This window comes from Cricetulus griseus, chromosome 3 (assembly GCF_003668045.3).
Source record: "Cricetulus griseus strain 17A/GY chromosome 3, alternate assembly CriGri-PICRH-1.0, whole genome shotgun sequence".
Taxonomy (NCBI): Eukaryota; Metazoa; Chordata; class Mammalia; order Rodentia; family Cricetidae; genus Cricetulus; species Cricetulus griseus.
In genome coordinates, this window is record NC_048596.1 from 29,060,855 (window position 1) to 29,084,891 (window position 24,037).

Below are 24,037 nucleotides of genomic sequence, written 5' to 3' on the forward strand. Positions count from 1 at the left end.
TTGGTAGTAAATCTCAAGAACTCTATTTATTGTAGCAAACACTTTGGCATTTGAGAGAACTCAGATTTTCTTTGAAACAGGTTTAAATTTATACAATGAAATCAGACAGAATAGTCTTTATTTAAAAAAAGAAAAATCCAAACCACCAAAAGATACTTTATGTAATAACAAAACATAAAAAGGAAAGTCATGATGGAATGAAAAAGACAACTAGGCAATAAACGTAGAAATACTGGCATCTGTCTGCCTAGTGTGCCTTGTGTCATCACTGCACACCTGACACAGGCCTGATGGAATTCAGATGACCCTGCAAGACCTACTTGGAATTTAAAAATTTCATCAGTAATTTCCTTCAACTTCCAATTTAAAGATTTTTATAATTAATATTAGCAAAATATTTCACACTTTCAGTCTTGCTTCAGCCTGGTTCTTAACATCATGTCAAACTCCCTTCTACATGGAACTATATTAGACTTTCTTTTGAAGTCAGGCTCCCACTTTACCACAATCATGATTAAGTGATGTCATTTGTGCTAGCAGTGTCCTACGTGAAGGAGAAGGAAGGACGTCAACATGGTCACTGAAGTCCCTGTCTTATTCAATCAATTACAGATCATCCAGCGGACACTGTGCTTTGGTATCCAACATTTCTCAAGTGTCAATTTCTAATAATGTTCCATCCCAGTGAGTTTCTTAGGTTAAGTTAGGGCAATTTCAGCTCTGTAAACACTTGCTTGGCCAGCTGTTTCCTTGAATTGGATTGGTTTTTGCCCCGAAGAAAGCTGCTCCAGGGAAAGTCACGTCTTACCCGTATGTCCAGATCCTAAAACTATTATTTTCTGCAAAAAGACAGAAGGACCAAGCAATCTATGGTTATTTCTCTATGTAGCCTTGGCTGGCCTGAAACTCACTATGTAAATCAGGCTAGCTTTGAACTCACAGAGATCCTCTTGCCTGTCTCCAGAGTGCATACACCACAACACCCAAGCCTTGAAAGCTTTCTCAGTCAAGAAGTTGCCTACCCATTGCAAACACAGTTGCCCTCAGGAAAGCATGGCTGAACTGAGCCTGTCCTCAGCTCCTCACAGCTCATCGGATGTGATGTTCACTTTGGGTAGGTTACATTCTTTGCTGGTTTGACAGCTCTGAAGAATGTCCTTGTAGTGGTTCTTCAGATCCTCGTACAAGGCAACGGTTTCTTGTGAGTGAGCCAAGGGTAACACTTTTTCATTCAGCAGCATCTGTACTTGGAATTCTTCTTGAGGGGTCTTTGCGTTTTCACAATGGTAAAGCACAAATATCAGGTTCGAGGCATAAGGTACGATGTGACCACTTCGGAACTTTCGATGGGCTTGCTCCTTAAAATTATATGCTGTCAGGGGCTCCTTATCTTTGAAATAGCCCATGAGCGAGAGCAGCGGCAGGAGGGTCTCTGCATGACCAAACTGGAGGATGACTGGAGAAGAAATCGGCTGAGACCTAAAATGAGAAATTGAAGGGAAAACTTATATATTCATGTCATAAAACATAATGTTTACACTTAGTGGCACCTAATTTTCTCATTTTAAAATGTAACCCCAGCTCTAATTTTTTTTTTTTATTACTATTACATTTAGTGTATAAGTTAGGGGAGGCTCACTTATGCTGTGAAATATTCCTTTACACAGTATGAATATATGTGTTTCTGTGATTGGTTTAATAAACAAGCTGACTGGTCAATAGCTGAACAGAAAGAATAATGGTAGGCAGGAGAGCCAGACTAGGAGAATCCTGGGAAGAAGAAGGGCGGAGTCTGGAGTTGCCAGCCAGACGAAGAGGGAGCAGGAGGTGAACATGCCATGCTAATAAAGGTACTGCCATGTGGCAGAGCATAAATAAGGAATATGGGTTAACTTAAAATGTAAGAGCTAGTTAGTAATAAGCCTGAACTATTGGCTGAGTATTTATAATAATTTAAGTCTCTGTGTTTATTTGAGAGCAGCTGTGGGACAGGAAAACTCCTATATACTAATGCCACAGCACAGAGGTCAGAGGACAAATGTTAGGAGTTGATCCTCTCCTTCCACCAGATGGGTCCAGTAAACTGAACTTGATGGTCAGGCTTAACAGGCAGGCACCTTTACCCACTGAGCCATCTTGATGACTCCTATTTAAAAAGTTCTTTATATATTAACTCAAGCATATAGCTGAAATTCTGTGGGAGAACTACACTATTTTTACAGTAAATGTTAAGTTCTAGGAATTAGGATATCCAGCGTGCTGCAGAAATCTAAAGAAGAATATGACCATTCTGTTGAGAAGACCCTGGAGTGTTCACTTTAGCACTGAACTGCCTGCCTTTCTGTGCGGTACTGCGTGAGCTAGTTCCTGGGAAGACTGACCCATGGAGCACTCCCTAATGAATGACCACATTTAAAGTGTTGTCTTTTATCTTTTCTCAACAGGTATTTTTTTCGTGTGTGTGTGTGTGTGTGTGTGTGTGTGTGTGTGTGTGTGTTTGTGTGTGCATACACGTGTACATTTTTGCACTGTGTAGAGACCAGAAGAAGGTACTGTGTGCTAGCCTCTATCATTTTCCTTTGAGACTGGAGGTTTTCCCCCAAAGTCTGCCTTTTTTTTTTTCTTTTCTTTTTTTTTTTTTTGGTGAGGCCAGAACCCAGCAGACCCCAGTAATTCTCCTGTTCCTGTCCCCCTAGAGTGAACTAACAGGCATTTGTGAGGATAAGTACAATAACACTCATGTATATACATGCTGGGCAGAGAGACCAAAAGGGATGAACATAAATTATGAGTTCAAAGCCTTGTTAAACACATCCAAACTATAGAAGAAATTAATCTACGTTGTGATCCATTTGAACTACAGTTTAAACCTAAGAACACATGGGTTCTATCACTGAGCTTGCTATAATCCCAGCCCCTGACCCAAATTTTAAATCTGAAGATTCTTTATGCTTAAATTAAAAAAAAATTAGTCTAATTTTTTTTTGTCTCCCTTGCTATCAACAATACTGTAAAATCATCAAGTTTTCAGAAGGAAGTTAAGGAAAATGGTACTTTAAAACATTTATTGTGGAGCTTGAGAGGTGCAATTCAGAGCACATACTACTCCTGCAGAGGGCCCTAGTTTGGTTCAGCTGTTTAGAGCACTGGCTGTTCTTCCAGAGGATCTGGGTTCTATTCCCAGCACCCACATGATGGCTGGCAACCATCTATAACCCCAGTTCCAGTGGCCCCAGTGCCCTCTTTTGGCCTCTATGGGCACTGCATACGTGCAGTCATGCAGTGTACATCCATCCATCCAAGCAAAACCTACACATAAAATAAATCATTTAAATTTAAGACAGTTTATAACAGGAAGGAAAAGTTTCATTTTTATAAATGTCACCATATTACCGTCTAATACAGACCATTCTGTTGCTGTAGTTTTTCTTGTCCTGCTAGTTCCCACCACTGTTTCAGCCCCAAATAAACACATGGACACTATATTAATTATAAAACTGTTGGCTGATGGCTAGGGCTTTTTATTGGCTAGCTCTGTCTTAAGTATTAACCCATAACTACTAATCTGTGTATTTCTACATGGCCTTATCTTACCAGAGAATACCTGGCGCATCCTATCCCCTGGTCCTCCGTGGCATCCCTTCTTGGTACCTCTCTGCCTATCTTTCCCAGAATTCTCCTCATCTCCCAGTCCCACCTATCTTCCTGCCTCTATTGGCCAAACAGTGTTTTATTCATCAACCAATAAGGGAAACAGATATACAGAAGGACATCCCCCATCACCATTCTACTATAAAAGTTTGCAATACATAAAAAACAGAATGTTAAATTCCTGGCTAATATGCCAATAACAAAACAAAGATAGTTACAATTATAGCTAAAGATAAAGATATTTCCAATTCCCCAAAAACAGTCTACAAAATGAGAATCATTGAAAGCAGTCAGAACATGATTTTACTAATTCCAAATGTACCTGTAGGAAATAACAACTATTCAATAGTTTATATCTTCTACAGTAACCAAGTGAAGATATTTTAAGTTTATAAAATAATGAGCATGATTTCATGTGTGATGTTTTTTCAGCCTTTACTGTGGCTCAAAGCATCCAGCCTGAAGCAGATGTTCTTGCAACTAAGAAAAAGGGAACAAGGTGATGCTGCTCATATCAAAATAAAGGGTCCCGAATAAAATGGCCACATTCTATTTTGCAAGATGTAATGAGGAACAGCCTTTTCAAAGATCCATTAGGCTAATCTGCTAGGTGTAGCAGAAGCATCACCCCATGCCAAGTGCTGGGCACTACGCCATTGCTCACATGGGTTGGGGAGAGGAGGAAGGCAGGTAAGACAACAACAAGGAAATGTATTTTGTCTCACATGGACAGTAGCATCTAACTGTTGGGGAGTTCTTCCATCTGAGGAGGAACTTGCTAAGAGGCAGTGTATGGAGAACCCCACGTACATCCTGCTTCCTGCCCTGATAACTGGACAAAGTGCAGCAGCTGGCTTGCACTTCGAATGCAGGAACACACCTGTATTCACTGTATACAGGAACACACTGGAATTCACTATATAGACCAGAACAGCCTTAAACTCACAGAGATTCACCTGTCCCTGCCTCCCAAGTGCTAGGATTAGAGAAAGGCATGCTCTACTACATAGGCTGTAAAGTATTTTAAAAGATTGTTTTCCTTCAGGTAGGATATACCTGAACATTAAAAATAAACTGTGGCTTGGTATCCTGGCTCTGGATGCAAGTTCATGCTATTTTTTAAGCCTTCACAAACTTGAGCACCTGCTAAACTGGGCAAGTAGAAGGTAGGGCCTCCACATCTGAAAACCGAGGGCACAGTAACATATTCAGCAAGTTACACCTAGTGAAGATAAGCCACTTCCTTTGCAGAGTTGCTGGACTAAACTATAGCAATAAAACAGCAGGCAGCACAGAACAGCAAATCAATGTGTGACAGCAAACATTACCAAGAGCTGAGGAGCTGCAGCAGCAGGGGTCATAGGTCACACACATTACTGGTGTAAGGGTTTAGACTCCAAGAGGCCGGTTCACATGGTGCTCCTTCTAAAACACTACCCTGAAGACACTGTGTCAAATGCTACGCTCACCTGACTGAGTGACATTTTAAAACTCACCAGATACCCCAAAGCACCAACCCTAAAGTAGAATTTCAGGTACCCCATGACTCAAGTTTCATCAAAGCCAAAACTGAAAAAAAATGACATGGAAGAAAAATCTTAACTTCCTCTCATATAAGAAAATACTTGTATGAAGAGTAGAAGAAGTCATCTAGGAAAACAGGCACTTGTTTACTATCAAATCACTGCTAATTTAAAATAATTTCAAACCCGTTTCTATCCGGGAATAAAACAGTGTCCCACCAGCTAGCTGAGGAAGACTGTGGTGTGTCAATGTTTGGTCCCCAGGCTCTTAGGCTAGAAATCGGGATCCGCCAATTTCTAAGGCATGCCCATGTCTAATCATGGGGAGTAAGACAATGGCTTAAGTTCTTAACTTGGCAGAAATTCTTCCAAGGATATATAAAATGCAAGGACCATCTAAGACTTTTGGTCAGAAGTGGCATACAGTAAGAAAACAGATTAAAAGTGTTAAGACTTTCTTGTTTCTCCTTGTGGTGCTAGTGGTTAAATCTGGGGCTTTGTATGGGCGAGGCAAGCATTCTACCATTACCCCATTCTTCCAGACCTTTCCTCGCTTTGACTTTAGAGACCAGGTCTCACCACATAGCTCAATATCTCTAGGAATTCACCATGTAGCTTAGGCTGGTATCTAATTTTTTGATCATTTTACCTCAACTTTCCTAGTGCTGGGATTATAGGCAGGCACTGCCATGTATGACCAATACACACACACACACACACACACACACACACACACACACACACACACACACACCTTATTCTTGATGTTTTTCATTTTAAATACAGCATGAAAAGAGTTTAATAGATGGCTAGCTTGAGGCTTTAAGGGAAAAAAGGTGATAGCCTACTTTCGATTAAGGTATAACCTGGAGAGCAAGGCTCCTTATATAGCCTAGCCAGGTCTCTAACACGTGATCCTTCTGACTGAGCCATTTGAGTGTTGGGGTGGCTGGGAGTTTGCACCATGACAGACTGGGCCACAGACTCTCAATAGCACTTCCAGAATAACAGCTCAGAACATAAACTGCTTAAGTCTCAGACAAACATTTTTCTTCACTATTTTGTTTCATGTAGCCCAAATCAACTTCAATACTATTGGGGATTTAAGTAAAATACATAGAGATAAGAAAGCAATGGCTACCCTTCAAGGCTCTCCAAGAGCACAGCCTTCTTCCTCAAGGCTCCTATGAAAGCACAAGAAAAGCATTTACATCAGTTTTGGGATATAAAACTCAAATCAACTTAAGACGATAATTTTTTAGTCATTTTAAAATCATAAAGCTCAAATCAAGAGTTTATTTACAACTAAGAATACCAGAATGCTTTTCTTCACTTATAAACAGGAGGATGTGGCAGTATATAAACCGATTTCTACTTTGTCATTTAAAGCTCAATTGGTAAACATATCAGACTTAGATACACATAGACTTCCACGGAAATATCTAAGTCATAAAGGGAAGAGTTAATATAGTCCTAGTCCTTAAACGGCTGCCCATGCTTACATTTCCCTGCCCTTTATAAGGCTTACTTAAATGTTTGTTTTTGGAGAGATTTAAGTAATATAAGCATTCATTGGGGAAAAAATACCGTGTTTCTCTTCTAAATTACACCTGAACAGCAAATGGTGTGTGTGTGTGTGTAGAATCCTCAACTATGGGAGGCTGAATGAGTTGTGGGGTTTTTGCACACGTGTGTGTATATATACAAAAGATTCTTTTGTGTACACAATTTGTTCATTTTCACATCCCATTCCCCTCCTGCTCCTTCTGAACTCCTTCTTCCCAGCAATTTCTCTTATGTTTTCGTTTGCTTTGTTTTCATGACCCACTGAGTTGCACTAAGGTTGCTGGCATAGGCATGGGTGAGTGGAGCAAGAGCAACTCTGCAGTGGCCATGCTGCTAAAGAAAATGCCTCCCCTTCCCCACCAGTCTTTGGCTGCCAACAGCTTCCAGGGAGAGATGGGGCCTCGTGAACGCCTCCCAACAAAGGGTTTTTGATGGCCTCTGTTACAATGACCATGCCAAACACCTCAAGCCAAATATCGAAGGGTATACAATCTGATTTTTATCAGAAGCCATTAAAGTATGCACACAGTTTTTATAAAGTAGCTAACATTTTTAAAGGAAATATTTCTTTTGACTCATATTTCAGAGGGTTTAGTCATCTCCGCAGGCCGGATGAGGCACCTGGGCAGAACACCGTGGTAGCCGTACCTGGCTGAGTAGAACTGTTGACTTCACAGCCAATCAGGAAGCAGAGTGAAAGGGTAGTCAGTAACTCCAATAAGGAAGCAATTAAGGTTCATTTCTAGGAACATGTTGCCATTGCTCCAAGCACTAAAACTAAACGTAAGCCTTAGGGAACTCAATCTAGTTCTAAGGCATCTCCTGGGAAATGGTTTGCTCCAATTCATACAGCCCAGGCACTCCACGAAAACACCAAACGCCCCGTTCCTGCCTCAACTGTATCCCAAGGATAGCACAAGAATGTGTCTGGATTTCATTTGACCTCTGAGTTAGAGCTCCAGAGCTAGTCTGTGACGGAGCCCAAATACTGGCAATGCAAATAGGAGTTAACTGTGCCTCTATCTGAATGGGGAAAATGGGGAAAGAGTGCTCTCTCTCTCTCTCTCTCTCTCTCTCTCTCTCTCTCTCTCTCTCTCTCACACACACACACACACACACACACACACACACACACACACAGAGGAAGAGGCTTGTTGTGAAGAAGGCTGAATTAGGAAGGGGAAGGGACGGGGTGGGGTAACAGAATGAATTGAAGATAGATCATGTACATGTATGGAATTTAATTAAGGTTCTGAGTGACCATGGGTGTGGGATTGTGGGATTAGCTATGTGGGCATAAGCAACTTCCAATGCTTACACCACCGAAGAAGAATGATCCCCCCCCCACCCCCCCCCCCCCCCCCCCCGCCAGCAGACAATAGCTCCTTGGTACAGGTGGAATCCCATGCTCTCTTCACCAGTCGGGCTACACTGGCTGGCCAGTGAACCATAGGAATCTACCTGTCTCTGCCTCCCAGTGTTGGGTTACGGAAGTGTGCTGCCATGTCCTGCTTTTTACATGGGTGCTGGGGTTCAAATACATTACTTTATGTTTGCACAGCAAACACCTTACCTGCTGAGCTGATTCCCTTGCTCCTAAGCAAATCTAGTCCCCATCAAATCTCGGAAATAAGAAGTCCAGTGTGGTGGTCACTGGATTGGTTACCTTCTGTTACCCAGGGAGAGTATGGTTCTGAAATTACACCCTCATCTTATATAAGCCAGTGAGGAGACTTTAAATCTTCAACCAAAACTAAAATTTAATCTGAAGTCTAAAATTACATCAAGAAATGCAACTATGTGTATGTTCAAAATGGATAAAATGCCTGAAGTAATTTGATATGCTCAGTAAGAAAAACTAGTAATTGTATGTTTTCCCCCAAATGTACTCAGCTAGATCTTCTAAGCTCTTAATGTATGCTTCACACGCAACTGGTGTTACACAAAGTCTGTTTGCAAATGCGATCTAGGAATATCATATGGTGCGTTGGGCGAATCTCACCACTTGCACACTTATGTAAGAGTACAAACAAGTGGCCAGAACTGCCAGAGCTTTAAGAAACTTTGAGAAGAAAATCAGCCAAAATCAACTTTGCTTACAGTAAGTCTCTGGAGAAGTATAGGCCTAGAACTAAAATGACACAAACATGTTTTTTCTTAAGCAAAACCATGAAGAAATTAAGCTCACAAGATAGAAGAACAGGGATAAAGCTACTATTATCCCCCCTACTAGGAAGCCGGAAGAATGATATGAAACTGCAGTTTTTAGACAGACAACAGAGTGAGAGAGGAATCAGGCAAATGAACTGACCCCACCAACTGCCCGGCTGACTGTCTAGCGCTTATAGGTTGTGGTGAGGGCAGAGGGGACACATGGCAGGGAAGGCTGTGGTGGAGAGCAGAGGGACATAGGTAAATGAACAACTAAATGTAACTTAGAAAACCCATAAGGCAATGAGTAGATATAGAAAGTGAGGGAGATGGGAGTCCACAGCGATGTGGTGGTCTTATGGCTTAGATGTCTGGGAGGCTGGTGTGGCGCTACCGTAAGAAGTACGGGAGAAACAGCGGTCATATCTACACCGCATTCTACATCACAAACACAGCACCAGCTATCCAAGGCATTGAGTTAAGTTACTGAAGAGCAGTATAGTGAAAATGTCTCAGACCCACACAGAATAGCAATAAAACTTTGTTTGTCTATCAAACAAAACAAAACAAAACAGTTAGACATATGAATCTGAACTTAAGGAGTAGCCATACTATTTACGTGAACTCCCCTTATTTAGCCCATCATCTTTCAATATCTAGCACCGAAGAAAGATCATGGCCCCAGTGTTACACCCAGGGTCCCGACCTTACAAAATGACCTAGAATGTGAACACATTCCTAAGAACTTAAAGAGACCATGTCCCCCTGTTTTAATGAGTAACCTGATAAAAAGCAGTACAAAGTTATTGTGCCCCTCTACAAGGGTGTCATGGCACAGTGGTTTCAATGGTACCATCTAGTGTTAAAAGAATTATACAACCTAAAAAAGTAACCCTATTAGTTACAAAATCTCAAATACCCAAGGCATAAGAGACCATCATGACAACCAAATAGATAATTTGCATGGATTTGCTCAGTCACATAGATGTTTAATGTCAGAAATTGCCTTGTTCTCCAGAAAGGGTATAATATTTTATATTTCTATCAGCTATGAATGAGGTTGATCCTCTTATTTTCCCCAGATTATTTCTAATGGCTATGTAAAGGTTAATATTCAGTGTTATCCAAAGAATAATGGCAAATTAAAAAAAAATCAGTACCCATGCGAATTTATACCCACAGTTAACTAAATACTTAGGAGGGACATAGATGTGCTGGGATTCCAGGGACACACCTGGTGCACACCAGCATACTAGGAACACACCAGCACACCAGGAGTATACCAGGAGCATACCAGCACACCAGGAGTATACCAGGAGCATACCAGCACACCAGGAGCATACCAGCACACCAGGAGTATACCAGGAGTACACCAGGAGCATACCAGCACACCAGGAGTATACCAGGAGTATACCAGGAGCATACCAGCACACCAGGAGCATACCATCACTCTAGGAGTCTACCAGGTACACACCAGCATACCAGGAGTACACCAGTACATCAGGAATATACCAGGAGCACACCAGCAGAACACCTGCACACCAGGTACACAGCACACTAGGAGTCTACCAGGTACACACCAGCACACCAGGATCACACCAGTACACCAGGCTTTTTGTAGGTTCTGACAGAAATATGGCAAATCCTTTTGCTCTTTTTTGAAATTATTTTCATTTCTATAGACCTTTAAATCCCTGTATAAATTTAGAACTAACCTCTCAAATTTTCAAAGAAACCTGTCAGATTTTGATAAGAATTCCACTCAACCATAGCCAGATGTGGTAGTGCACTCCTTTAATCACAGCACTTGGGAGGCAGGGACTGTGATTTCAAGACTAGCTTGGTCTATACAGTGAGTTCCAGACAGCCAGAGCTACGTAATAGAGAAACCTTGTCTCAAAAGAAAGAAAGTAAAACAAAACAAACAAAAACAAAGTCAAAGAATTCTACTCAACCAATAACTGGGTCTTACAATTCATAAATAGGCTACATCTTACATTTCTGGGATTATTTGGAATTTCTCTCTTTGTACTGTCTTGAATTTTCAGTATACACTACTGATAGAATTTTATTACTTTAGCTTTGAGCAAAAACTAAATTATACTAGCAAGCCTTACAAAGTTATTTAAGAGACTGCTGACGCAATTATAAATCTACTGATCCAATGAACAATGACCAACCAGGAAAGGTCTGTTATCTCATAAAGCGTAAGGTTGGAAGCCGTTCAGAAAGTCAAACAGAAAAACATTAACTCTTATTGTCAGTATTATCTTTATTTGAAATCCCCACAGAAGCTTCTGGTTGGACCAGCGAGGTGGCTCAGTTGGTAAAAGAACCAAGCCGGATGACCCAAGGTTCATACGTGGACCCCATATGGTGGAAGAGATAATCAACTCCTAGGAGTCATCTCTTGACACCTACACATTAAATAAACGAACAAACACATGCCATTTTTTAAAGTGTTTCTAGTAGTTAATCTAGTTGTGGGTTTTATCAGGTTTTTTTCCCTACCTCCTGTCAAACCCAAGAACATTTTACAAATTAGTGCTGGGTCCATAAATAATAGACATTGGTATGAACAAAACTACTTTAACTTCTATGAAACAGACCATCTCCAGTTTCTGTGGCCCCATTTTGGTCAACATGTATAAATATGTATCTGTCAAATGAAACAGGGTTGAAGGTCTATTAAATGTTTCTCTCATGAGCTTTAATTTTATTTGCTTGTTTTTGGTGCTACAGAGCTCATACTCAGCATGCACTTGACTTCTGAACTATGCCCTCAAGCCCGGGGGAACTTACTTGTAAAAATAACTTAAAGTGTGAATGTTAACAAAGCTTCTTTTCTTCAAATGAGAGATTCTCTCTCTCTTTTTTTTTTTTTTTTGGTTTTTCGAGACAGGATTTCTCTGTGGCTTTGGAGGCTGTCCTGGAACTAGCTCTTGTAGACCAGGCTGGTCTCGAACTCACAGAGATCCGCCTGTCTCTGCCTCCCGAGTGCTGGATTAAAGAAAAGTGCTTTGCATCTTCATATCAGGAACTATTTTGTAACAAACTACAAAGAACTCAAGTGCCACTGAGAAGTGAAGATGGTTAAAACTGCCACACACTCACAGCATGGACCACCTCTCTGCAGTCCATATGTAATTACAGAACTATTGCCAGAAATGTAATGTTGAGAGGGAAAAAAACAAGTCTTAGGACAATGCACAATACAACTTCAATAAAACTAGTATACCGATTGGGCAATATCAATTACCACATCTTTTTTTTTTTTTGAAATGAACAAAAAAAAAATCATGCATTATAAGGTATTTTCCAGAAGCTTATAAATAGCAAGCTCCAAATGAACTCCATATTTTTGAGGATTTTCTTTTTACCTTTGCTTCTGCTCAACGGCTTTGTCCAGGTGTAGAAAGATATCCTGAAACAGGGTGCAGCTGGATCGGCTGTTAATGGTATAGCCGTAACTTCGTTTCCAATACTGTTTCAGATCATTTAAATATTCCAGTACCTAAACGGGAACATTTCAAAAGTAATTTCTAATACAGTTCCAGAAATGTAACTGATTTCCTGATTAACAGTAATTCTCAGAAGAGTTGCACTAATTTCATCATAGAGCAAACAGCACAATCTTAGCTTTCCACCACCCATAGCTGCAGCAGCAGGGATCTAAGGGCTGCCCCCCCCCCCCCCAAGGACTCACAGCGCCTTCTGTGCCACCAAAACTTTGAGTCTGGGTTAAAGGGAAACAAAGATCATCAGCTCTGGACCCTTTCTTCCGATTTCTAATCCCCGTCAATGTGAATTTTTTAAGAAATTTAAGACAAGAGCTCCTAGAGAAACTCAGTGCTAGTCAAAGTTTAGGAGCAGAGTTAGGCCAGTGTGTTGGATCCCAAACAAAGCGCATCAAGGTCAGCAAAAGGGAAAAGTAGCCACAAAAAACAGACAGATTGCAACATAAAAGGAACTAGGTAAATATTAAGTATAGTCAGAAATAAACGAGTAGAATTAGGAATAAAAACAGTAGCAAATTACCATTACAAAAAAACCCAGCCCGTGCACACTTTTAACATGTCATATAATAAACTTGAAAGTGCAGGCACAACAGAATTTTATAGCAAAGTATAAGCTACCTGACTTGGGAAAATCTGAGTAAACAAAAACCAGACTCAAAGATCTAAAGAGAAGTTGAGTTTTTAAGTGTTGAGGGACAGGTTTGCCAGACAGCAGATCTAGATAATGCAAATGACTTTTATAGGAAAATCCTAAACACAAAAGTTGACGACAGACTAGGAAACACAGATGCATTTAAGCAGAAGAGGGCACAGAGCTGTAAAATAGGTGACACTATGGGGAACGGCTGGCTCTTTAGTAAAGACCTGCCTGGCTGCTGCTGAACCGACTTCCGGGTGACTTCTATCTTAACTATCCCGTCACCACAGGAGAGCGTATATTAACATCTTTCCTTCCTTGTGCTGTCTTGCATCAGTGTTTTCAGTTCTAATCAAATGACTGACATAAAACAGCCACTCAGACAACTGTTGGCTAAACAACAGCACAAGCGGTCCAGCCTTTCACAAAGGCCCTGACTAAAAATCTCCACGATTTAGACTAAATTTAGACTAAAATTTTCCACGATTCTTAGAATGGTGTTAATGTTTCTTCATTAAAATGTGTTATACATTTATTGTGTGTATGTGAGTGTGAGTGTGTGTGTGTGAGTGTGAGTGTGAGTGTGTGTGTGTGGGTGGGTGGGTGTGGGTGGGTGTGTGGGTGGGTGTGGGTGTGTGTCTTTGAATGGGCAGGTGTATACCAAGAGTGGAGGTCAGAGGACAACTTACAGAGGGTGGCTCTTCCCTTCTACCACACAGACTTCAGGAGACCAAACTCAGGCTGTCAGGTTTGGCAGCAAACACGTGTGCTTGCTGAACCATCCCACCAAGCCATCAATTTTAATTTTCAAACATTTCAAGGGAGAATTTCAAACATAAAAATATTCACAACAGTAGTATGACAATCCCATGTGTACCTCTCATCCAACTCCATCAGCAATCAACCTTTAGTCACTCCTGTTTCAACTATGCTCTAGTTACCGATGGGTTGTCCTCAAATCCCTCACACAATTTCATTTCACCTGTAAATACTTCACGATGTAAACCTACTGCACAGTGTAAGTTCTAAGTTGTAAGAAACAAAATTACTTCTAATCAAATCACTGAAAAGGTTAACACAATACTATAAGATACCCTTACATATTTTCCTAAATTAAGAAAAGTATGTGCATGTGTGTGTGCTTGAATGATCTGTGTGCACACCATGTATGAGCAAAGCCTTGGGGGCCAGAAGGAGGCATTAGATCCTGAGATTTGGAGTTAAAGAAGGGTGTGAGCCACAATGGGCATGAATCTGAGTCCCCTGCAAGCACTGCAAGTGCTCTTCATTGCTGGCCATCTCTGTAGCCACAATAGATTGTGAACAAAAACTTTAATTTCATATATATATATATATATATATATATATATATATATATATATTTGATTGTTAAGTTGTGTTGTTTAAATGCATTCTTTGATTACACAGAGCCAAGTGTGTACCCACAATAGAGAAACCTGGCAGGCAACATTTTCATGAAATGATCAAACATATCAAAGATGTGGCAAACTGACATAATTCTTTGTAATGGGATGCATTTAGAAGTATCTCAAATAGAATTCTTGTAAAAAATGTTTAATCTGAATTTATGTAAGTAAAAAGTCAGGCACATGTAAGACATTTTGCAGAAGAAAAAAAAAAAAAACCTAGACTCTTACAGGACGCCAATGTATAACAGAAAAAGAAAGCTGGAGTGCTTTTCAAGACTAAAGGAGGCTAAATAGACACACCACCAAATGGGATCAGTGAGCCTTGATGTGACTCTGAATGTAAGAAGATCATCTATAAAGGGCTTTATGAAGACACCTGTGGAAATTGTAAATTGCATCATTATATATTATAGTTATGAGATACATGATATGAGAAAATATGATCTAAATGGCTATATAATTATGGTCTTGTAGGAGAATGATCTTGTTTAGATGCACAAGTGTTCACTGTATTATTCTTATAGTGTCTATCAGTTTGAAAATCTTCAGAACGAATAAAAGGGAGGACTCACAAGCAATAAGAGACGTGTAATTCTAAAAAGAAAAAGACAAGTCTTTAACATTAAAAAGTTCCAGGGGCATCCCGACACGTAGCATTTAACAGACAAAGATGAAGAGGAAGCAAGAGTAAATGTTGAGAGTAAAAAGTGCACGAGGGAGGGTAAGGGCAGTACATGCAGGTGATGGATGAGACATGAGTCAGCAGAGGCAGGTATGGCCACCTAAGGAGAGCACTGCACATGGAAGGTCTTTACACGGGACCACACGCACAAAGTCACTCAGAACAGGCAAGAACAGGCAGCCGAGTCAATTACATCTTAAATGTTCCAACAACTACAGTAACCTGGGCAGATAAATTCTGTTACATGAAATTTCTGTTATCAAAATTCTTTGTGTATATGATACTGAAAACCATCTATCTCAGTTATGATTTTCCCCTGCACCCACGCAGTGTGAGTAGGCAGGAGAGGAGATGTCCTGACACATGTGAGCGGTGACCAGAAGCATCTTTGTATTTAGACTTGTGGAACTATCAATGGTGCTCTTTTTATTTTAGAAGTGTCCAGTTAAAGGGGAAGTGAGGGGAAGAAAGAAATCTACAGGGAGGAGAGGTAGGGGGACAAAAGTGGGCAACAGGGGGAAAAAGTCAAATATCTCATGCTTTCTCTCATATACAGAAAACAGAAAACTGGTTTCGGAGGGCAGAGAAGTGGGGAAGAGAAACAGAGACGGGCAGAAGAGGGGAGAGCAAGGTTATTATATGACACACACACACACACACAGTCAAACCCATTATTTTGTAGCTGACTGAAACATGAAACGGGACTGGGAAGGTGGTATAGACTCAGGTCTGAGGGGAAAACATTCTCTCTGAGGATAACTCAGCTTTATACTGGCCCTGCCAATTCTCCCAGCAGTAGGTATTTAACGAGTTTAGAGCCCATTACAGGAGGTTACTGGGGGATGAGAACAAGTAGGGCATCCAGCAGTGACTCCGAGGATAAGGGGAATAACAAACTCTGGCCCACAGCACCCTACAGCAGCCATCCACTGAGCATCCTTCACTCCTCTCAACTCTCACAAGAGCCCCCCTCCTGCACTGGTACAGGATCCATGGCATGACCTTTGACCTGCTGCTGGCCACCTAAGCCTTCACAGAACAAAATAAAGCACCTTCATGTGCTTGAAATCCTGCTATATTGGCAAGGAGCATATTCCGTTAGAATTTAAATAAATTGGGAAGCAATTCTCGATTCCCATGTCAAACATTGACATTTTAAGTTACGTACCAAGGAGTAACCAAGGTCCGAGTCTATAATCCAGGACAATTCCAAAATACTCTCTAATCCACCCTTTCTAGACCCCAGCACTCGAGAGTCCAGCAAAATTTAGCTCCCTTAGAGTCATCAGAGGTCTCTCTGTACTCCTTCAAAGTCCACCAATCAGGTGACAAGGGAAATGAAGGTGACTGATGAAACTGTGGTGCATTACTGCCACCACCAGGTGGAACCAGGCACCTCTTAGTCAATTGCTCATGATTTTGATCCATGGGAGGAACCAGGTCTGTGGGAAACGGGTGGCTCTGAGTGTAACTCAGTTTTGTTTTAGCCACCTCTCCCAGGAGTGGGTTTTTAATTGGGATGGTGGGGGTACCTAGAAATCAACTTACTATGAAAAAAATGTTTTTCTGAGTTCTGTGAACCCAAATTATTTACCTACTTAAGCGTCCATCCCTCCTTAGGAAAACTGGGAACTAGTCACAGGCAATTTACATCCCCTAATCTTACTTATTTTCTGGAATACTGTTTTAAGTAAAGAACAAAATAAAAGTCAGTTTTTAGTGACTAAAAACCATGAGGAAAAAAAATACAAACTGAACTTACCTTTGCATCATCTACATCAAACACATCACACCACGGAGAATGGACACCTTTAATTGCCAGGTCAAATGAACAGGTGAAAAAAGCCACCTGAACTAAGTCTGGGGGAGAAAATGGGTAAAATTTGCCGGTTATTAGTTTCTCTAGTATTTAAAGGCTACATACCCATAGAGTACTATGTGCATAGTTACACAAACAGCTGAAAAACTGAGCATTTCTGGAGACGAGACTATCAGAGGATCAAGGCTTGACCTGTGCAATGCAAACAGACAACTGTAATCACCAGAAGAAACCTTGAGGGAGACATTTCAGTCCATGAGATTACAAAGCAGTCTGCAAATGGCAATTTTATAGTTTTTTAAACCTAGTTGATTTCTAAGTGCATGTTGCATAGCAAACCCAACAACGGGTTAACCCAATGACTTACTGAATAGAACTCCACACTGATATTTTTAGAAGGGTAGAAAAGGGAAGCAAAAGTTTTAAAAGTTTTAGTCCTTACTTGCACATTAATAATGACAGTATATTTACTATCAGTTTTTAAAACTACAGAACAGTTCACATAGTAACTATTAAGCATATAAACAGAGACACAAACAATGTGAGAGAGGACCACAGAAGATTGAGAAGGAAGAACAGAACGAAGGGGTGGAGAAAGAGGAAGACTGCAAGCAGAGAACAAGGAAAGGACCACCCCATACTAGCAAGAACGGAAGGTTGGCAACTTGATAATAAGATCCATTTTTCAAACTCAGCTGCCTAAGAAATTTCAGAACCAGGAACCAGGGATGTTTAGACTATTAACTGCCTTCCTTTAACAAGTGGGTACTAAAGAAGGGGATACATGAATTAGTGCTTGGACTACGAAAGGAGGCCTGGTCAAAAGGAATCACACACTGGGTTTCCTAGTAAACACGTGGGAAACATCTAAAGTTGGAGAGGTCAGGGAGTGAAGGGATGAGGTCTTAACCATAGGGGCTGCTACCATTACTCTGATTTTTGGTTGATTTTACTGTTTTTCTTTCCCAAAGGAAAATGAAACCAAGATTAATTAACTGATATTATATACATTCCGTATCAGTTCAGTTTAAAGAATTCCTGAGGTAATATATTTAACAGAAAAATACATTTGGGGGTTGGAAAGATGGATCAGCAGTTAAAAGCCCCAGCTGCTCTGATAGAGGACTCAGGTTCTATTTCCAGCACCCACGGGAAAGCTCACAATGGTCTGTAATCAGTTCCAGAGAGTCTGACCCCCCTCTTCTGGAATCCATGAGCACCATCAGGCAATACATGTGGTACACGTACATACACACACACACACACACACACACACACACTAAAATCTTTTTTAAAGACTTGTATTTATATGTCATTATGAATATACATAGAAGCCATTGGAAACTTTGGCTTCTATAAAGATGAAGGCTTTATAATCACAACACCTAATAAAACAGAGTGACTTGCTAACACTGTGGATGTCTGATGACTTGACATGGCTCATTTGGAGCCTCAGTTCTAGCTCTCAAACTATGAGGTGGTGTATTCTATAACCAGAAAGCAAATGACCAAACAAACACTTTACCAAGTCAGGTATAGTGGAAGATTTTAACTTTATCCCCCTCCCACCAACACCTTCTTCTTCTTCTAATCTTTTGGAAACTGACTCACAATATAATGAGACATACAATCACTTCACTACATATTAATATTCACCAATACCCATAATAAATTAAAAAGTTCTGGAAAAATAAGACAAAAACCTTCATTTTCTTAATTTTCAATTGCTAGGTGACCACGTGTCCTGTTTCTCACTGTGGTCATCTACTTTCACTCTCCAAAGTGTCCCAGCCACAGGCAGCCGATTCACTACAACAGTTCAAGACAGATGTGTCTACTCCTGCCCTTGGAATCTACCTGTAACAGCTGAAACCCAGCTTACTTTTCACTTTCTAAAACTACCATTCTCCACAGTAACATGCACTCCTAAAGTTTCCCCAAGCTAAATGATTTACATGACTTTTTTACAAAGAGATAATTTAGAAAAGACGGTTTTTAAATTATAAGTTATGCTTAGAGATGAGACTTTCACAAAAAGTCCACATTTAAGAACCTTGTATAGCTGACCTGAACAAGGGGGAGCTCCTGGTCCCCACACTGATAGCTGGGAAACCAGCATAGGACTGATCCAGATCCCAGGAACCTGGGTGTCAGTGAGGAGGCCTCAGAAATCATGGGGCCTCTTATAGTAGATCAGTACTTATCCCTAGCATAGGAATGGACTTTGGGAGCCCATTCCACATAGAGGGATACTACCTGAGCCAAGACACAGGGGGGTGGGCTTAGGCCCTATCCCAAAGGATATGACAGACTCTGAAGATCCCCTAAGGAAGGCCTCACCCCCCTGGGAAACAGAAAGGATATGTGATAGGTAGGGTTTTAGTTGGGGGGGGGCAGGGAAGGAGGGGAGGGAGATTGGGATTGACATGTAAAACAATCTTGTTTCTAATTCAAATAAAAAATGGAAAAAAAAAAAGAACCTTGTATATTGCTGGACATTGGTGGCTTACATCTTTAATCTCAGCACTTGGGAGGCAGAGGCGGGCAGATCTCTGTGAGTTCGAGGCCAGCCTGGTCTACAAAGCTAGTTCCAGGACAACCTCCAAAGCCACAGAGAAACCCTGTATCAACCCCCCCCAAAAAGAAAGAAAAGAAAAAAACCCAAAAAAGAACCTTGCATATTAATTTATAAAAGTTTAAAATACAAAAATAAAATTAAGCATGTGGTATATAATTTTCCTGACCCAAGACATACTATTTAGTTAACATTACTATAATTTTGAACCCTAAGAAGAGTAACTGTTTTGTTTACATTTAACACTTTCAAACCATTTAAACCAGAATTTAAATGAAATACAACAGATTTTATTTATCATTACCTGCATTTAAACTGCTTACTGGCACTTGCAAAGTAGCTGCAACTTTGTTTAAAATCTTCTGCATTTCAGGTCCAGTTTTGAAGGCTTCTACATGATAAAGAGCTGACTCATTTCTTTCCACGTCAGTTAAAAATTTCTCACAATGATCGAAGAACCTCATTAGTTTATCATTAATTCTTGGAGGGTCACACTCCATATCTGAAGTGAAAAAAGCGTACATGTGTAAATCATTGGCATAAGTGACAATTACTGAAATTTAAAGTGTGAAAAGAGAACATTTAAGAAACATTTAAGCTGTTTCTGGGGGCTGGGGTGGGGGAAACATCGATCAAGAGACTGGTGCAGTTGCTAGTGGAGGTGGAAGAGGAAGTCAGGTCCCGGGGCGCAGGGCGCTGGGCGCTGGAGTTCACAGATAGATGTGCGTCGCCTGATATGGTACCTGCAACGGACCTTTGGTCCTCTGCAAAAGCAATACTCTCAACCACTGAGCCATCTCTCCAGCCCCAAAGAGAATGTTGTTTTGTTTTGTTTTTGTGAGGTGTTTGTTTGCTCTGCTTTTTTGAGGTATTGGGGGTTAAAGTCAGGGCCTCTGTATGCTAGGCCAGCTCTCTACCCACCAAGCTCCAACCCCAGCATAGCTTCTTCATTTATAACAATTATAATGTATGAGCTGATATACTAGAAAAGACTTTAAAAAAAGTAGGTTGAGAAGAAATGAGTTAAAGCAATACTATACCAGAAAATTATGCATATATAAAATACATGTTTTCTTAAAGCAAGAATAATCAAGGAAGTGTAAAAGTGCAAAGCAGTTGTGAAGTATTGCTTCCCTGCAGCATACGTGCCCTTGGAAAGCAAACTAGAAACCAGCAGTTTCCAGACACCTGGTGGAAAATTGGACAGGTCTGCTTCTCCCCACTAAGCAAAACTCCAAGCGGAGCATTTCATTTTCTCAACTAATTTCTAATACAAAATATTCTGTTTTGACAAAAACTACTAGAAACAGCAAAGCAACATGGATGTTGTAGGTCTACTGTTTCATGTCAGAAGCCAAGCACATTTGGTCTAGCTCCTCTTCTGCCTGAAGCTCTCAGACGGCTTCCGGGTTAGCATTTACTAGGTTATATTATTTCCACAAGTTGGCAACAAATATTTATTGGAAAAGCATTCATTATTATGCTTCAACTTGGGTCCTTTTCCTAGTTATATTCAAAACATCTCAATCATCCTTCTTTGACTAGGAAAAGAACACTAAGTATGTTTCTGTATATGAACATGAAAAAACATGTTGGATATATGTGCAAAAATATAAATACGTACATAAATATATTCCTCCAAACGGTAATTCTGTCTACTCTCTTTGCTAATTGGATTATAGTTCTTACAGAAACATCCTGTATAAGAGAATTCTGTCATCTTCCTATATGGCCCCAAAGAACAACCTTTCATTTGTGTTACCAAATTACATATTCTGTTTCTATAGAAACCTAAACTATGATTCTGTGGCCTTTCTCAGAAGTCCAGATGTATACAATAGACAAAACAACCCTCTGCAGATGAAAAGGGGGTGGCCAGGGGTGAGTTTAACTTCTGGGACTGAAACAATGAGGGTTAGATTTGCCCCAATCTGTTTCCATCCCTGGCTTTGTACTCGAGGCAAATGCCAATCCTCACAATGCAATTTGAGTACCATAATTCATTTATCCTAGTAGGATGGCTATGGATACACACACACACACACACACACACACACACACACACACACACACACACACACAGTTACACAGTCACACTGTGCTTTTTAAAAAATGGTATTTTTTTACTGTGCAGCTAGCAGGACTCAGTTCCCTCCCTTCACTATGTATACTCAGTGATCCAACTCAGGCCATCAGACTTGGCTGCAAGTGCCTTTACCTACTGAGCCATCTCACCAGCGCCAAGGTGCTATTTTAAATGTTCTAGCTTTGAGACTCAAGTTAATGTTAATGGATTTAGGAGGATTTTCATTCTATCTAATGAAAAACAATGTAGTCATATTTAAAAAGCACACTCAAATAAGCACACATATGTCAGCCAGCTGAGCTATCCACAAAGTAGGAGCATGACATACAACACTGGGGAAGTTTCTAGAAGAGGTTTTTAAGTGTTACGGAAGAAATGACAAAGTGAGTTCTTCCAGTTTTTGGAGTCTCCAAAGGCTCATGATGTCCCTTACTTCAGTTCTCTTCTTTTAAAACTGATAAGCAGTTGCTAACACTTGCTCATCTTTTGGTACAAAAACGTTACATGCTATTTTCAGGTAAGTACACAGGTAAGTACAGGTAAGTACACAGATGTATGGTGTAACGGTTGAGAGCAAGTTCTAAATCTAAATTTCCTAGATCCACATTTAGCTGTATGAAAATGGGTAAGTTATTTGGTATTTTTGTTTCAGTTCTTCATCCGTGAGATTGGCAGGGGACACAATTATCGACTTCATAAAGCAACGGTAAGTTTTCACCAAACTAAATGTGAAGCGTGCATGGCCTACAAGAGGCATTAAGTTTGCTGTTAACATCCGCAGCAACGAAAACATTTAGGAGGGAAAAGGCACCAATCTAGAAAAGTCCACAAGCCTGGATTCTGGCCTGACTGGTCATAAACTATGTAAGGGCAGCGAAGGAGACACACTAAGACGACTCCGCCCCCAAAAGCTCCCAAATTCTGAAACGGTGTAAGGATGGAGTAAGTTGGTAAGGTGGTGTGCATGCGATCATATATCCCAGGTACAGCGAGGGAAACGCTACAGTAAACACAGGAACACAACAGAAGGGGACAGTAGGGCATAGAGAGAATTTGAGGGGTGGCTTCTTCAAACAGCAAGTCAATGTAGAAACACCTGAAAAGACCATGATTTTAAAAAAAAGTCCAACTCCCATAAGCAAAGCAGAGGGAGAAAGCTCTATATTATTTTAAAGAATGCGCCCAGTTGAGAATGGGGTATGTAAAATTAGGAGCGATACTTTCCCCCCCCCCTCCTTCCTGCTGGATCTCCGGGGTCCCCTACAGCACCCCTGGCGCAGAAAATGCTAGGAATTCATATCTGATGAGTGACGAAACAAGCGTACAAATGAAAATAACCGAGACAGCGCAAAGGCGGGTGGCGGTGGGAGCGTGAGGCTGGAAAGGGGGACGCGGGCAGAGGCTGAGCTGGGGGTCCGGATCTGGGGGAGGCGGGGCGCGCAGTCTGTCACCTGAGACGTCGGGCGGTGGCAGTCCCGGGTGGCAGTGTTGCCACAGCCCTTGGAGGAAGGCGGCGCTGCTGTCCACACAGCGGTGCTTGGAGCTGGTGACCAGCCGCAGGCGGCCGTAGTTCTCCCGGCTGAAGAGATCTGGGAAGAGGGCGGCCAGGCGCAGCGCCAGCTGTCGCATGTCCTGCCGCCCCTTCTCCACCAGCTGCCCGTCCATCCAGTCATCGTACCACAGCGGCCACTCCACCAGCGCGGCGCCCACTCCGCCCCCGCGGTCCCCGGGTCCCCGGGTCCGCAGCAGCCCCTGCAGCTGCCTCAGCTTGCGGATCTGCTTGGTCGTCGGGTAGCGGGTGCCGTGACGGATGAGGGCGACCAGCTGCACCGGGGTGCAGGTCCCCGCCAGCAGCTCCGGGTCCCGCCGCGGCGCCACCGGGTCGACCAGCAGCCAGGGGTTGACATCTTCGTAGCGAGTCTTCGTGCCGAAGTAGGGGCTGAGCACCGAAGCCACCGGGTCGCCGCGCCCCGGGAGAGAGCAGCGCGCGAACGACGAGAGCAGCGCCGCAGCCAGGACCGCGGCGGGCGCGACCGAGGCCGGGAGGCGGGTGCGGGGGCCGGAGAGCATCGTACCCGGGGGCCCGCGGAGGGCGGCGCGCGGCGGCCCACACCCCCACTTCCGGATCCGCCGGCGGGGGGCGGGAGTAGAGCGCGCTTCCGGCTAGGAACCGCGGAGGGCGAGCGTGGTCCCCGGTACCGAGACTCCGAGCGAGCGAGCGAGGCGGAGGACCTCGGAGCCGCGGTGTGTGTGCACAGGCGGAGCGGCGGAAAATCCCGAAGGGCGTGCGACAACGGGCGCAGGTGGAACCGGCGTCAGCTGACCCCGGAGCGTGGGCGACTGTCTGGCAGCTTGGCGCCTCGGGAACCGACGTCAGCTGTTAAGGTTTTATGGTGTGC

General features: G+C 42.0%; 1 protein-coding gene across 1 annotated transcript; it reads right to left on the reverse strand.

The window, feature by feature from the left end:
* Minpp1 (multiple inositol-polyphosphate phosphatase 1) lies at positions 1-23,743 on the reverse strand. The gene is made up of 5 exons (XM_027406399.2): positions 23,090-23,743; positions 19,857-20,054; positions 16,921-17,018; positions 12,272-12,405; positions 1-1,479 (listed from the first exon to the last, which is right to left on the reverse strand). Exons 1-5 carry the CDS (start codon positions 23,706-23,708, stop codon positions 1,083-1,085), a joined length of 1,446 nt encoding a protein of 481 aa, XP_027262200.1. The 5' UTR covers positions 23,709-23,743; the 3' UTR covers positions 1-1,082.
* Between the last annotated feature and the right edge of the window lie 294 nt (positions 23,744-24,037).

Excerpts from the sequence above, each read along its gene's own strand:
- Minpp1 (XM_027406399.2), bottom strand. The coding sequence starts at position 23,708 with ATGCTCTCCGGCCCCCGCACCCGCCTCCCGGCCTCGGTCGCGCCCGCC. Across the intron at positions 20,055-23,089 it reads GCCACCGCCCGACGTCTCAG|ATATGGAGTGTGACCCTCCA; the intron begins GTGACAGACTGC and ends TTTTCACTTCAG. Across the intron at positions 1,480-12,271 it reads GCCGTTGAGCAGAAGCAAAG|GTCTCAGCCGATTTCTTCTC; the intron begins GTAAAAAGAAAA and ends TTCTCATTTTAG.